This window comes from Diabrotica virgifera, chromosome 5 (assembly GCF_917563875.1).
Source record: "Diabrotica virgifera virgifera chromosome 5, PGI_DIABVI_V3a".
NCBI classification, from domain to species: domain Eukaryota; kingdom Metazoa; phylum Arthropoda; class Insecta; order Coleoptera; family Chrysomelidae; genus Diabrotica; species Diabrotica virgifera.
In genome coordinates, this window is record NC_065447.1 from 26,935,173 (window position 1) to 26,952,092 (window position 16,920).

The 16,920-nt window shown below is 34.2% G+C and overlaps 1 protein-coding gene across 4 annotated transcripts in view; it reads left to right on the top strand.

Moving 5' to 3' along the window:
* Positions 1-370: 370 nt before the first annotated feature.
* The window catches only part of LOC114326004 (FAST kinase domain-containing protein 1, mitochondrial), a 40,609-nt gene continuing 24,059 nt past the window's right edge, over positions 371-16,920 (top strand). For 3 of the 4 annotated variants that reach the window (XM_028274171.2, XM_028274170.2, XM_028274168.2), the window contains exons 1-3: positions 371-1,537; positions 9,223-9,509; positions 13,036-14,045. In XM_028274171.2, the coding sequence (XP_028129972.1) occupies positions 823-1,537; positions 9,223-9,509; positions 13,036-14,045 (2,012 nt within the window). In that variant the 5' untranslated portion in view covers positions 371-822. The remainder of the gene's footprint in view (positions 1,538-9,222; positions 9,510-13,035; positions 14,046-16,920) is intronic. The other variant, XM_028274167.2, reaches the window with a different exon arrangement.

Consider the following 16,920-nt stretch of genomic DNA (forward strand, 5'->3'; position numbering starts at 1 on the left):
GTAGACAAAATAAAAATGCACGTGTTTCTCAACATAAGATGATTCACAGTATTTAGTTTATAAAATTTGTATTCTATACATTATTTTTATGTTTCATCCCAAATGTCAAATTAGCGTTAACGTTATTACCGTCCCTTATTTCAACCTAAATAGCGGGACACGCTATCCGGTATTAGCGTAACATTCATTCTGCGCTTGCGTATATGTCAAAATAGCGTATTCCGCTATTAGCGTGCGATAAAAATGCATTTGCGATATCTCTCTACTATGTATATATTTTTATTTATCTATGGGTTTAATCGGGACCTCTTTAGGGTCTCTTGCGTTGTAATAAATGTAATTACAAGTATTATTACAATTATAAATAAGTATAATAATAATTATAATTGCATTTATTACAACGCAAGAGACCTTAGAGGTCCCGATTAAACCTCCATTAACTAACGGGCTGTTAATCGAGACATAAAGTACCGGGCCTAAGACAAGAAAGACATGTAAAATTGCTTTTTTTCATTGTGTAATATGTGAGGAATCCATGGGAAGTAAAAAATTACCCAAAGCAAGTCCGAAAAAAGTCTTTTTCCATTTACACTTCATAGAAAGATCGTAACTTTGCCAATAAAAGAATGCTGGTTTAAAAATCAAAAAGGGAAAACGAAACCAATGAAACCGTACAAGGGCCGGATCAAGATTAAAAAATTATAAGCTTAAAAATTATGAATTCAGGACCAGGACTGGATAAACATTAGGTATTTTGATTTACCTGAGTTCAAGAAAGAAGAAAGGTTGAAAAAATAACCATAACCTTATTTTTTTTTTAATATGAAAATATTCAGAATATTTCGAAGTTTTCAAAATAAATCAAATTTTAAGAGATATTTGAGTACTTTTACACATGCTAAAATAAATAGAGCGTTTAATAATCGACTAAGCAATGTTAAACAATATACTTTTAGACAATACTCTACAGAAGATGATGAATCTGAAGACTACCCCTTTTTGGAGACCGAAACTTTCGACCAGATTGATTGTACCAAATACGTTCTATTTAAAGACAGTGAAGACGTAATTATAAGAGATTTAAATGAGTGTAGAAGCTTGAAAGATGTATGGAAAGTATTCAATAGCTACAAAACAGACTTCAAAGAAAAGCATGTAGCACAAACAATCTTTGTTTTAAAGGATTTGCAAAGTTTATATTGTAGGGTGAACTGTTCTGTTGATAGCGCATTTTTGAATTACCTTAAAGAAATGAAACAGTCGGAAGACTTTTCTAATTTAATGAATATGATTACGGAAAAGTTGAGTGATTTTAATGCCGAAGTACTGAGTTATGTATTTTTGTACTTACATAAGTTAGGATTTCATACCGAAGATTTTCCGATGGTACAAATAGCTGAGAAGATAAGAAGGGATCTAATTGAAGAATTTAATTTATCAAACTGCAGCAAATGGATTAAAGTTATATTTTTAGAAAGTGGAAGTAGACCGTATTATATGTCACTAGAATTAATGCCTAAAATATTTAACGCAATAGGTAAGACTTATTGTAATATAATTTATTTTTTATTTATTAACACATTCACTTTCACAACTGCATAAGCAGACACTTATAAAAGGACATTACTGGGCAAAAATGAAGAAGTGTCCGTAAATGTGTTAAGACTCAAAATTCATATATTCGAACTTTATTGTCCTAAGAAAGACAGCTTAAAGGTAATTAATTTACTCCAGAAAGTAGTAATCCTGATTTTCTAAGTTCCTTCTAAGGATAGCTCTACCGGCTATGTGATTGTGTGCTTCAATATTTATATTTGTATTTTGCTTGTATTTAAATCACTTAACAGTGATGATTTGCTACAAAGGAGATGTCTAGAAATACCCAAAATCTGGTCGGGGAGCTTCTGCGAAGGTTCCAGGACTCCTGGGGCAGCTGTGGAGGTATGAGACATGCTAGACTCCACATAGTGGGGCCATCCAAAATTTCTTACAGCCCAACTGCTTCTTCTAGATCGGACAAGATGCTCCCAGAAAATTTCATATCCTGAATTTAACGTTTCTGATGTTTCATCTAGAGCTAACAGAGCAGGGGGATAAGGTTGGTGTTACTTATGTCAGAGAAAAAGAACGAAAGTCTCGGCATAACCTGTATTATGTGTAAAAACTTTTTGTTGCTCACTCTGTGAAAAATTTCATGTGTTTGTCTTGCAACGATAATAATTTCTTTTTAAGAAGAAATGAGTACTTTGTTTGTAAAATTATGTTTCATAGTATAATAAACAAGTCCTAATTATCTTTCAAATCAATTTTCCGGACGTTCACATATAAAAAGATGGATATACGGATGGGGTGCAAATGCACACCATGCACCGTTGTTTACGTAAGAATCTAAGCACCGCCTTACGAGGGTTAAGAGACTTGTGGCTTTCTGTGAGGCTATAACTAAAGGTATCTGGGGGATTAGACGTTCGGGGTGGCATCAGTAGGAGGAGCTCAGATTTGCAGACCTTGCTGATTCTGACCAACGTGGGAGCCCGGTGTAGCCTGGGTCCCAGAAACTCCAAAGACCAGTTTCTTATAGACCCGGTCCCTAAGATAGGGGTGATACAATGGATCCGCCGTAGGAGGTTTAAATGTCTGAAGGGCTCATAAGTGGGTCCTGCACCCATGTACCATAAATACCCAAAATAGTAACGAAAGTTACAATGACTTCTTCTTCTTCTTGTGGTGCTGTTTCCTTTAGTAGAGGTTAGCGACTACACTGCAAATCTGTCTGTGTCCAATGTGGCTCTAAACAAAGATATGGAATCAAGACCTTTCCAGTCTCTGATATTTCTAAGCCATGAAATCTGGCACCTACCGGGACCCCGTTTTCCTTCAATCTTACCCTGGCTGATCAGTTGCGTAAGGCAGTACTTTTCGTTTCTCAGTAACAGTAGGTACTTTTGACAACAACTTAATTTGGAATATTTCTCAGAAGAGCTTTTAAGACATTCTTTTTTGTGAAGTGCGACTTGTCAAGTATAAACTAAGTTCATGTTTGTGTTGGGCTAATCCATTCGCATTCCAAATCACAAATTTTAGTTTGTCTGCCATCACTTCATCTTTGCTACGACAGTGGTAAGAAGGTTGAGCATGGTGCTCATCTGCTCCATGAGACCTTCATCATTTGTTTTAACTCTTGTATATCAGATGGTTGTGTAGTAATTTGATTCAGTTGTTGGTTATTATTTGCGACTTGGCTGTATGTAACACCTGGTACTATGTAATTTTGGTATGCTCTTCTTGCACTTTCTTCGGACTCCTTCCTCAGCGGTGGGTATCTTTCTTTCTGCAATTGCTTGTATACAGTGCACCCTCTGTAGTTGTCAGGGTGATTACCATTACATAAGACACATATGACATTTTCTGTTCGATGTTTCCGTGTGCATTCTTTTGTTGGGTGGCTTAACTCACATTTTACACATCTAGGTTGCCTGACACAGAAGTTCTTCGTATGCCCATATCTCTGACATCTTTGGCATTGTGCTAGATCCCTTATGACAGGCCTTGGTGGTTATACAGGGTGTCCCGAAAAGAATGGTCATAAATCATACCACAGATTCTGGGGTAAAAAATATGTTGATTGAACCTCACTTACCTATAATATACAATAGTGCACACAAAGGAAGTTACAGCCCTTTGAATTTACAAAATGAAAATCGATTTTTTTTCATATATCGAAAACCCTTCGAGATTTTTCATTGAAAATGGACATGTGGCATTCTTATGGCAGCAACATCTTAAAAAAAAATTAAAGTGAAATTTGTGCACCCCTTAAAATTTTTAAGGGGGTTTTGTTCCTTCAAACCCCCCCAAACTTTTGTGTACGTTCCAATTAAATTATTATTGTGACACCATTAGTTAAACAAAATATTTTTAAAACTTTTTTGCCTCTTAATACTTTTTTGATAAGGCCGTGTTTATCGAGCTATTTTGAATATTTGTCGAATCCACCATATATTTGTACATGGTTAAGTACGATTATAGAGACCTGTTAATAATCTGAAAATGTATTTATAATTTACATTTTTAGGTATATTTTGAAAAAGAAGCCATATCTCGATAAAAGGTGATTTGTCAAAAAAGACTAAGAGACAAAAAAGTTTTAAAAACACTGTGTTTAACTAATGGTATCACAATAATAGTGTAATTGAAACGTACACAAACATTTGGGGGGTTTAAAGGAACAACACCCCCATAAAATTTTTATGTAAATATATTAAAAAAGAAGCCGCATCTCGATAGAAACTTGCTTATTGAAAAAATACTAAGAGGCAAAAAAGTTTTAAAAACGTTGTGTTTAACTAATGATACCACAATAATGAATTAACTGGAACGTATACAATAGTACGGGGGGTTTAAGGGAGCAAAACCCCCATAAAATTTTTATGGGGTGGACAAACTTCACTGTAATTTTTGTTTTAAGATGTTACTGCCATAAGAATGATATATGTCAATTTTCAATAAAAAATCTCTAATAGTTTTCGATATATTGAAAAAAATCGATTTTCATTTTGTAACTTCAAAGGGCTGTAACTTTTTTTATGAGCACATTTGTACTAAGGTAAGTTAGGTTCAATCTAACTATTTTTGACCGTAGAATGTGTGGTATAATTTATGACCAATCTTTTCGGGACACCCTGTATATCTTTGTTGTTAGAGCTTGATTTTAGATTTACAAAAAATAATGGAAGTGGGTTTTTTGTTATTCTATGTCTTATGTTAGTGATTTGGTTCACAGTATACCCTTGGCTCTCCAGTTCTGCCTTTACCTCTTCTAGGTTGGTTGTTGGATGTAGATGTCTTAGAACGACTCTGAATGATCTATCTCCTTTTTTTTGGTATGTGTGGTATTCAGTTTTCTTTTCATCTAATGCTTTTATAATGATATTATATATTTCAATTGTTTTGGCTTGAATTTTTACTTGGTCATCGTTTAGAACCTTGATTGTGTGGTTTTCTTTTGCTATGCTATTTAGTATGAACTTTAGTGGTTTTATATCTTTGACACCTGCAATACATATTTTTATTTATTTATTTATATATATTTACGAGCAAAACTCATTACAATAAAACATTACAGAAGATATGAAGAACTAACAAAATATTACAAATATACGTAAAATACAATAAGATACAATAAACACTACGACAATAAAGCAAGTCAAAAAGTAAAAATAACAGGTAAAGATATATAATCACAAGTTTAAAATAAAGGAGGTTTTGGTATTGTAACATTTTCTTGTGACTCTTCATCGCCATCATTGGATTCTTTATTTAAAGGATTAAACCGGTTTGACGTTGACGTAGGAGGATTGAGCCAGTAGTGGTCTATTTTCATGTTTTAATTTGTTTTGGTAATTTTCGGGACTATTTCTGTTACATTTTCTATTTTCTGCAATTTTCCATTCTTCATCTTGTCTGGAAGTGCTCAGTAATGTGTGGTACTTTGGTGGATAAAATTGTTGATTTCCCTCTGGTTGTACTTGTTGAGCAGTGTATACTTGTGGGTATTGTATAACTGGTGGTGGTATTTGTTGTATTGTTTGCGGTGTCATAAATGAATTAATTTGTCCTGTTTGTACGTATTGGGTGTTTGGGATCGACCTAATTTATTTGACTGCCTTGCTGCATGTGCATATTAGAGGAATTAATAAATCCGCTTGCCATTTTCTGTTTTAGGTCTGGATCCCACGTATGAAAAAAAAGTTAATTAATAGCAAGCTGAAAATTTGTTTATAGCTTAAGGGTGTCTAGTCGGATAAACTTTGATATATGGGAACACTGGAACAGGGACAGTTTTAATTGTGGAACAGGTTAAAAATTTGGAACGGTCACAACACAAAAACGGCACATATATTTTGTCCGACAGAACAGACTTAAACTCTTCGAACAGAGATTAAATTCTCATGCAAAAATCAGACTGCTATTTATCACCAAATAAGCGTTTTAATGAGTGGAACATGTAGAATATGTCAAATGACAGGAATTATGACAGGTGATAAATAGCCAGGCCCGGATGTTCCTAAAAACGAGTTTTCGTCTGCCGAGCGCATGACGTCACTCACAGAGTAATCGCTGGCGAGATATAAGGAAACCAATATAAATAACGTCAAACTTCTCTTATTTTATTCAAATTACAAAAGGTAAAAATCTGAAATTTACACAGAAGTTACTATATATGTAAATACAACTTTTTGTCCAAGAAATTTTAAAATAATTACCCACAAATTAAAGTTAAAAAAGGTATTTAAAAGACCAAATAAATTTGTATAAGTAACTTAAAAACTAAACAAGTACATAATTACAAAATATGTTCGAGCATTATTTTAAATATTTAGTTAGGTTTGAATAGAGAACATGAAATAAATAAGTGCTGTTTTCGAATTAACGTTTGTATAAATAAAAGTTTTATTCCTACACTTATTACTAAACTTAGGCAAGTATGCTAATAAAAACGTATGAAATATGCGCATATACAGTAGTTTAAATAAAATATGCATGTTGTTTTCACCCAATTTTGAAAAAATGTGAAAACGTTGAATTATTTACGTATGTCTGTCCGTACGTCCGTCCGTAGACACAATTCTTCCGTCATTATACCAGGTAGAATGACAAGTGAGGTGTCGAATGAAAGCTTATATTATAAGGATGGTACTAAAGGTGAGAAATTTGACCTAGGACTTCCGGTTTTCGAGTTGCAACCGGAAGTACTGTTTTAAAGTCACCGGAATAGTACAAGCGATATATTATTCGATCCGCTTTAGCAAGACGAGAACAAATATATACTTCCGTTTTCATGACTGTCTGTCCGTCCATCCGTGAATATAACTCCTCCGTTACTAATACAGATAGAATGACAAATGAGATGTCGAATGAAAGCTTATAACCCAAGGATGGTGTTAAAGATAAGACATTTGACATCGGACTTCCGGTTTTAGAGTTGCAACCGGAAGTACCTACCGTTTTAAAGCGATATATTATTTGACGTGCCTTAGCAAAATGAGAATAAATGTAGAGATACTTTTGGTTATTATACCTATAATTTTCGGTTAAAACGTTCTAACCGGAAGTGCCATATAATATAATCACAGAAATAGTACCTGTGACATATCAATCAAATCGTATTGAAGAGTCGAGCTTGAATCTTTGAAAATTAAAATTTAAAAGAAAATTAGGTGTTGAAAATTCTGGGAAAATTCTTGTAACCTGAACGAGGTTACGAGACGGTTACTACAGTTTCCCAGAATTTTCAACACTTAGGTAATTTTCTTTTAACTTTTAATTTTCGCGATTTCCGGAATGGAAATCGAAACTCAAACGGTAGTATTTAAGAAATGTAATTTTCGTTACACCAACAATTGTGGCTCAATCCCATATACACATTATTAAGAGCTTTTTATTGTTTTCTAGGCCAAAATTTTTTTCCATTTTCTTTTGGTAGGTAGCTCTCTGGAGGGTAATTGATCTATTTAGTTCTTTTATGCGAATGAACATTCTTGTTCTAAAGAACAAGCGTTTTGCCTTTTCGGGGCATTGAATATCTACACTTTGCAACAAAATACTTTTTATGAAATTTTCACCACATACTAATCCATCTTTATTATGTGCAGCAAAAAATACCCTGTTGAGACTCTCAATGGCATTCATGAATGCAGAAGATGGTTTTGACAAACCACCCTCGCTCAAATGATCTATCCACGTAAATGATGCACTCGACGAACTTTGCAATGATAAGTCGTTCTTAAATTTATGGCAAATGAATCCTGCCAGATCATTTAACTCCATTCTGTATCTTTTACAGTTAGAGCTCCATTTCCCGCCCCCTATGATTTCCCGGAAATCGGGAAATTTAAAAATGAAGAGAAGAAATTGGTTTTTAATTATTTTTCACCCTCTTTTTTATTTTTCTATTTTATCTTCATTATTTTTCAATGCAATTAGTATTAAAACGTATAAATTTGATTAAATATTGAACATATTTAGAAACAGGAAAATTATAAATTTGTGTTTAATCTGAATTTTCGTTGTTTTTATTATTGAAATAAGTTTTAGGAAAACATAAATTGTTCAGTGTTTGATCTTTCCAGCTGATTCCTTTTTTGTACAGAAATTTGTTGAAATTATAAACACACGTTCGCTTTCTGTTGATGAAGGTCAGAAAGGTCTGATGTTTTTGAGTGCAGTGAGTAATTTTGTAAATGTCCGGTCAGCTGATTTGAATTGTCGTACAACGTGACCTCTTTTTTAATGACCGTTTATAATTTTTCATCGCATTCTTCATAAACATAAATTTAATTAAAAATTAATATTTACGATATAATCCTGGACCCTTCAAAATGAATCAGATCTTTTGCATAAACAATAGAATGTTTAGGCTTTAAAAATGTAACTAAAAAAAGAAATATTTTAAGTGGAATTTGTTTCAAGCTTCGGTCATATGTCGTATAATCCGTGTATAATATTAATATACGACATAATATGACGGAAGCTCACAACAAATAAGAAGTGTGGAAAAGTCCTATTTAAAACGAAATATTAAAAAAAAAACCTCAAAAAACACAATTAAACGAATTTATAAGCGAAAACGTATGTTAACTATATGTGTACTGCAAGCTAACTTTTAAAACAACTCTGTGAGTGACGTATTTCGCGCCAAGGAGGATCCGCCCACAAATGTGTACCATCCTATCTCTGGTTGAGTGTATCGTGATAAATAGCAGTCTGACTTTTGCATGAGAGTTTAATCGCTGTTCGGAGAGTTTAAGTCTGTTCTGTCGGACAAAATAAATGTGCTGTTTTCGTGGTGTGACCGTTCCAAATTTTTAACCTGTTCCACAATTAAAACTGCCCCTGTTCCAGTGTACCCATATATCAAAGTTTATCCGACTAGACACCCTTAAGCTATTAACAAATTTTCAGCTTGCTATTAATCAACTTTTTTTTCATACGCGGGATCCAGACCTATTTTTTATTTATATGGATATAAAGAACATCTAATTATTTCTAGCATGGTGATTAAAATTTAATTACTATATCTTGCTAATGTGTTTTAAACTTACTGATTTGTCGTTATCGGGCCAGGAACTGGTTTTCGATTCACAGCGAACGATGTTCTCACTTCGACTACTAGATAACGACTATTTTTACAAACATAAACAATTTTTTTGTATATTTTAGATGAATGTGATTCAGTGGAACAATTGGCAGATATTTCTACATGCTTGACTAAATTGCAGAACATGGTTACTCCTCAAATAGTTTCTAAGTATGTAGATAAAGTGCAGAACTTCATAGAACATAAAAAACTAACCAGTACTGATCACAATGCTATTCTAAAGGTTATTACATTTTTAAGCTGTCCAGGATGGCGAAATGAGAATACTATTTTGTTGTGTAAGTGTATGTTGCTGTTGAAGAATCAAATTAATAGGTTAGATGCTGCAAGACTTTTGGTTCTTTATGAGGTAAATATACTTTTATGGTAATTATTCTCAGTGGTATAGTAGAAATGGAAATCGGTCAAAATGCGCACCAAAGTGGCGGTACAGTTTGTCAAGCTTGTTCCTAGGTTTGACAAACTGTATCAATGTTTAAGAAATTCGAGTAGTCGCTTTAAAGATAAGCACGTGCTGGTATTTTAACATCCCATTAATCATTGTAAATTAGTCATTTTAGAACTTACTTACAGTTCTATGTGTAAGCAAGACGAAGTATATGATAATAACAAATACAACTCAGGACAGAATCAACCTATTGAAAGAATAAGAGAATTCAAATACCTAGATACAGCCATTAATGAAAACAATGAAAGCTCTCAAGAAATACGAATCAGAATCGAACAGGCCAGAAGTACATTTACAAGAATGAAGAGGCTCCTTTGCTGTCGGGACTTAAACCTTGAGTTAAAAATACGACTGTTAAGGTGCTATGTGCTATCTGTATATACTATGGGATGGTAGAGTGGACACTGAAGAAAATTGACGTTAGGAGACTGGAGGCGTTCGAGATGTGGATGTACTGAAGAATACTGAAGATCTCATGGGTAGATAGAATAACCAACGTAGAGGTAATGAGACGTATTCATAAGGAAAGAGAAGTACTTCTAACCATTAAGAGAAGAAAAAAGAGGGCATAAATACCTAATACTCCAGGTCATTATAAGGAGACGTAACTCATGGCTGAAGAACCTTAGGGAATGGTTTGGATGTAGTAACACCGCATTATTTAGAGCTGTGGTCTCAAAAGTAAACATCGCTCTGATGATTGCCAACCTTCGAAGCGGAGACGGCACCTAGAGAAGAAGAACTTACAGTAAATACTTTGCTGCTTTTTCCTTTTGTTCCACCTAGGTAGTTGAACATGGTTACTTCCTCAAATTTATATTTCCCGTTATAATTAGCCCCCTTCCAGCTTCCCCTTTCAATTTCATGTATTTGGTTTTGTTTTCTTTGATTACTAATCCCACCTTTTTACTTCTACATCCAACTTGTTTATAGCTTTTATTAAGTCTTCTCTTTTCTCTGGTACAACTGTTAAATCATCTGCATAAGTGATAATTTGTGTTCCATTCAGTATTACATCCTTTCCATTTAGTTTTGCTGCTCTCAAGACATGCTCCAAAACTAGGTTAAAAAGGGTGGGAGAGATTAGGTCTCCTTGTTTCACACCACTAATGGTATTAACTTCGTCTGATATTGTTCCCCATCTGCTGTAGTTTTATCAGTTTGTTTGGGATTCCTATCTTGTTTAATGCCCTTCCCATTTTGGTTCTATATATGGAGTCAAAGGCACTTCTGAAGTCAATAAATGTTAAAATAAAATAAAAATGTATACTATTTTTATTCAGTTGCAATGCGAAGGCAAAACAATCTTATTTTTCACTGAATCGACGATTTTTGACTCTTATTGGAGTCATCATCGGAGAGGCGTAGACCTGCTGTTCTCTGCTCGAAGTGACCAAACCATGAAAGTTTATCCCCACATTGCAACTGACGTGTATGGATTAGGTGACTAGCGTCATCTGGCAATTGAAAGGTGAAGTTTTAAATCCTAATAGCAACATTAATAATATTGAAAAATATTAAAAATATTACTAAAAGATTTTTAAATTGAAAACTTATTGGTCCATTTTCCTGGTAACACCTCCAAGGCTTCTAAAATTTGCAAGCCAGATGGATGCTGCAGTGAAGACAAAGAGATGGAATTCTAAAAAGTTGCAATTCACAACCCCCGACTGCAGTTTGGTAAAGTTCCAACGGAAAATGTTCCAATAAGAGTCGAAATTCGTTGATTCAGAGTGCTGGACTGCGCTCCCTGTTCTAAGTGAAAAATAATATTGTTTTGCCTTCGCATTACAACTGAATAAAAATGGTATACATTTTTATTTTATTTTATATTAGTATTACTCCTATAGAGTAACTAGGTCCATTTTCCGTTGGAACTTTACCAAGCTGCAGACGGGGGTTGTGAATTGCAACTTTTTAGAATTCCCTCCCTTTGTCTTCACTGCAGCATCCATCTGGCTTGCAAATTTTAGAAGCCTTGGAGTTGTTACCAGGGAAATGGACCAATAAGTTTTCAATTTAAAAATATTTTAGTAATATTTTTAATATTTTTCAATATTATTAATGTTGCTATTAGGATTGAAAACTTTACCTTTCAGTTGCCAGATGACGCTAGTCACCTAATCCATACACGTCAGTTGCAGTGTGGAGATAAACTTTCAAGATTTGGTCACTTCGAGCAGAGAGCAGCAGGCCTACGCCTCTCCGATGATGACTCCAATAAGAGTCGAAAATCGCCGATTCAGAGTTACTTCCTCAAATTTATATTTCCCGTTATAATTAGCCCCCTTCCAGCTTCCCCGTTCAATTTCATGTATTTGGTTTTGTTTTTTTTTGATTACTAATCCCACCTTTTTGCTTCTACATCCAGCTTGTTTATAGCTTTTATTAAGTCTTCTCTTTTCTCTGGTACAACTGTTAAATCATCCGCATATAATTGATAATTTGTGTTCCATTCAGTATTAGATCCTTTCCATTTAGTTTTGCTTCTCTCAAGACATGCTCCAAAACTAGGTTAAAAAGGGTGGGAGATATTAGGTCTCCTTGTTTCACACCACTAATGATATTAACTTCGTCTGATATTGTTCCCCATCTGCTGTAGTTTTATCAGCTTGTTTGGGATTCCTATCGTCTTTAATGCCCTTCCCATTTTAGTTCTATATATGGAGTCAAAGGCACTTCTGAAGTCAATAAATGGTATATGTAGGTTCTTATTATATTCCCTATATTTTTGCATTATATGTTCAACTGTGTGTATTGAGTTTATGGTTGATCTTCCTGGACGAAAACCATTCTGATAATCTCCTATTATATTCTCTGTATGTGCGTTTAGTTGATGGTTTACTAGATTGGCTACGATCTTGTAGACTGTATTAAGGAGTGTATTAGTACTATAGTTGGAACATTTCTCTTTGTCTCCTTTTTTGTGTATTGACGTGATTATCCCTGTCGTCCATTCTCCCGGAATCTCTTCCTTGTCCCATATTTGTTTCACTAGTTCCTGTAGTTGTTCATGCAGCAGCTTACCACCATACTTTATTAATCGTGCTACTATTTTGTCTTCTCCAGCTGCTTTACCATTTCTGGCTCTATTTATTTCTTTTTGTATTTCTTTCGCGTTTGGGCATCTTATGCTTCCCTCAGACTCCCCTTGCCGCTCCGCTTTCTTCATTTGCTTCGTTCTTTTGTTTTCTTGATTCGGTGTTTTGTTGAAATGTTCTTGCCATATTTTACCTATTTTTCATGGGGTCATGCTCAATTCATCCTTCATTATCTCTCATCCCTCTTACATTGGGTGTCCCTTTAGTGTTAAATGATTTTATTGTTTTATAGAACTGCTTCAATTTGTTATTGCACCCGTCATGTTCTATTTCTTGTAGTTTTTTGCTTACCTGACATAAATAAGTTAATTTTATTAATGTTTTAGGTATTTTTCAAAACCCAAGAGCCTGGCGATCTGCTAAACGAAATTCAAAGATGTGCAGCAAAATACTGGCAGCAACACGAAGAAAGCAATAACTTAGATAACAACACAGCACTAAAACTATTCTCATCTCTAATATATTTCAACTCTCCATTGCATCGAATACATGTTCGTAAAGACATACAAAAGTTACTAAAAGACAAAATGTCACCGAGTAATTTAAGTTTACTGCGGAAGATATTTTCCTATGTTAAAATTTCCGATAATGTTTTATGTCACAACTACTGGCGGGTGTGGAGTAATATTCTAAACGAAGATTCTAGTATGTATTTGTTAGTAATGGCTTGCCAGAATTACATGCAGTTCAACACAGATATAGATAATTACAGAAATAACGACTTCGAGAAAAAAGTTTTAGGTTTAATCAGAGATTTAGTAAGAAATGAAGAACTGTTGTTTCCTCAGGATCTAATAGTATTATTGACGTTTGTTATTTTATATGGTAGGGATAAAATGTTGTTAGAGGTGTTACTTGGAAAACTCAGAGATAACCCAACACAGCTCAAAGGCAAGGACTTATTTGTCCTGTCCAAATTTTTTAAGAGAAACCATCTTTCTCTATCTGAGAGGCAGTATAATGACATCAAACGCATTTTTAGAGAAACTTCTGATCATTTGTTAAACGAAAATAATTTTGAAACAAACGCTCTATTGGTGAAATCTGCGATTTTAAGGAACGAATACGACAGTTATCAGATAGATACGTTAATAACAGAGTTTAAAGCTATGGAATATATGTCTTCTAAGTTTTTAGAGCACATTAACTTTATATTTATGACTACTAATACGCTCGTTCCGGAAGTTTTTAATAAAATGACGGAGTATATTATCAATAATAAAAATAATATTGTTGGATTTAATGCTGAGAAATTGTTGTTCCTGTGTTTCCATTTGGCATATCTTCCGATTAATGCGGACAAATTCTTTCAAACGGTGACTGACATTATTATAAGGTAAGTTTACAACATTCACAATATTCAGTTGTAAATAATTACACTTTTATAAAAAATAACTTTTTTATAATAAAACGTATTATATACAAGAAATGGACATGTTAACAGTATTTATTCAATTATAATTAATGACAGTGACAACATTATATTAATCTACAAAACATAAAAACATTAGTAACTAAGGTAGATATTAGTAGCCTTAGATCTTAACTACTAAATATATAACAGTCCTCCGCCCCAATTCCCAACTACAAGACTAGAGGTGCTAGCAGCAGCTGATCTAAGTGACGTTTCCAAAGTAGACCATCATCTGTTCGTATTTCATAATGTAAGTAACCTATGCGTCTGATTACCTTTCCAAATACCCATCGTTGATCACTGCAGTACTTTCTAGCCTGAACTCTGTCTCCCAAGGCAAATTCCCTACCAGGTGTAGGCCTGTCTGATGGAAAGGAAGTTGTGTGTTTGCAAGGTTTTCTTAACATTGCATGAAGATCCGTTCTAATTTCTCGTCCGAACATAAGCTCATACGTGGTGAAACCGGTAACACCTGGTGTACGACGTAAACGTGTTCGTACTTTAAATAGTTTATCAGTTAAGCTATTGCTCTCCCCCGCTAAGCTGCGCAGGGTCCTTTTTATAGTTTGTACAAATCGTTCTGCTTGACCGTTCGTTGCTGGGTGATATGGAGTAATAGTTCTATGGGTGATACCGCAATTGGATAGAAATTTGTTAAATTCTGCTGAAACAAATTGTCGGCCGTTGTCAGATACCAGCACATTTGGATTTCCGAACGTGGCAAATATTTGTCTTAGCGTTTGTATACACCACGAGCTAGTTGTTACCTTTGTAGATATAATTTCCACCCATTTTGTATATGCATCTACCACAATGAATAGTTGAGAACCAGAAATTGGTCCAGCGAAGTCAATATGGATTCTTTGCCAGGGACCTGTGGGCTCTTCCCAGTGATGTAAATGTGTCTTTGCTGGTTCATTTTGTTCTAAACGGCATGATCTACATGATTTCACTTTTTCTTCAATATCTTTATCAATATTTTTCCAGTAGACATGACTGCGTGCTAGTTGTTTCATCTTTAATATACCAATATGTCCCGCGTGCAGTTCGTTAAGAATAAATTTACGAAATTTATGTGGTATTACGACCCTTGTTCCTCTTAAAATACAGTCATCTTGTAAAGTAAATTCATTGTCTTTGTATCCATATTGTTTCAGAGATTGACCTGTTCTTAGTGCTTTAATTATTTTCTGTAATTCGATATCATTTTCTGTCTCCTTAGCGATTATATCTGGGCTAATTTCTAATATCTGAATTTGTTGTATTTGGTATAAGCCATGTTGATCTACTTCATATGTATTTGTGTTCTCAACAGGAAACCGCGACAAGAAGTCTGCGTTAGCATTTTTTGTGCTTGTTCTGTACTGTATATCATAATCAAATCCAGATAAAAAATGAGCATAATGAAAAAGTCTCATTATACTCAGTTCTGGTAGATTATGGTGGGGATGAAAGATTGATGTTAACGGTTTGTGGTCAGTAATCAGAGTAAATTTTCGCCCATAGCAAAAATGAAAAAATTTCTATATACCCCAGTATATCGCAGTCGCTTCCTTATCAATCTGACTGTATTTCTTTTCGGCATTGGTTAAGGTTCTTGACGCAAAAGCTATCGGTCTTTCTGAGCCGTCTTCAACTATGTGTGAAAGGACTGCTCCAAGTCCTGTTGGTGAAGCATCCGTGGCTATGATTAGAGGTTTTCTCGGGTCGAAATGTGTTAATACGTTTTCACTTGCCATTTCCGTTTTAATTCTGTTAAAACTTTCTTCGCATTTCACAGTCCAGGTAAACTTGTTATCTTTCTTCAAGAGTTGATTTAGAGGATTTGATATAGATGCAAGATTAGCAATAAATTTGTTGTAGTAATTAGCCATACCCAGAAAAGTTCGCAATTCGTTTATATTAGAAGGCCGTTCCATACCTATTATAGCTTTAATTTTGTCTTTGTTCTTATGGAGCCCATCTTTATCAATTTTATGTCCTAAATAGTTTATGTTCTTTTTAAAAAATTGACATTTTTCTTTATTCACCCGTAGGTTATTTTCTTTTAACTTGGTAAGTACCTCTCTTAATCTTAGTAATAGCTGGTCTTCTGTTGATCCTTGAATTATTATATCATCAAAAAAACATTGTACGCCTTCTAAACCTTTAAGTAAATTATCCATGAATCTTTGCCATAAACTGGGAGCTACTTTTACACCAAACGTCAGTCTGTTTACTTTGTATGTTCCCATATGAGTGCTTAAAGTTTGTATTTGGGCGCTGTCCTCGTCCATCTCCATATTAAGGTAAGCTTGTTTAATATCTAATGTGCAAAATAATTTACACCCATTCATTTTGGCAAAAATATCTTCTATGATAGGTATCGGGTATTTTTGGTCTTTAATAACTCTATTTAAAGTTATTTTGTAATCGGCACATAGTCTGATACTCCCATTAGGTTTAACAATAGGTACAATGGGTGTACCCCAATTACTATGGTCGATTTTTGTTATAATACCTTCAGAACTTAGCCGTTCTATTTCTGTTTCTACTTTCGATTTTAAAGCGTATGGAATTCTTCTAGACTTAATGAAAATTGGTTGTGTATTTTCCTGTAAGTTTAAACGAGCTTTGAAATTTGGTATTTTTCCTAGGTCTGACCTAAATACTGATGTTGCAAATTCTTCAAGAAGTTGGTCTAATTTGGGTATTTCAACAGTTTGTAGTCTTCGTACATCTGACAATTCAATATTTATTTCTTTCATCCAGTTACGTCCGCATAAAGGATCAACGTCCTTAGCTATAATGTATAATT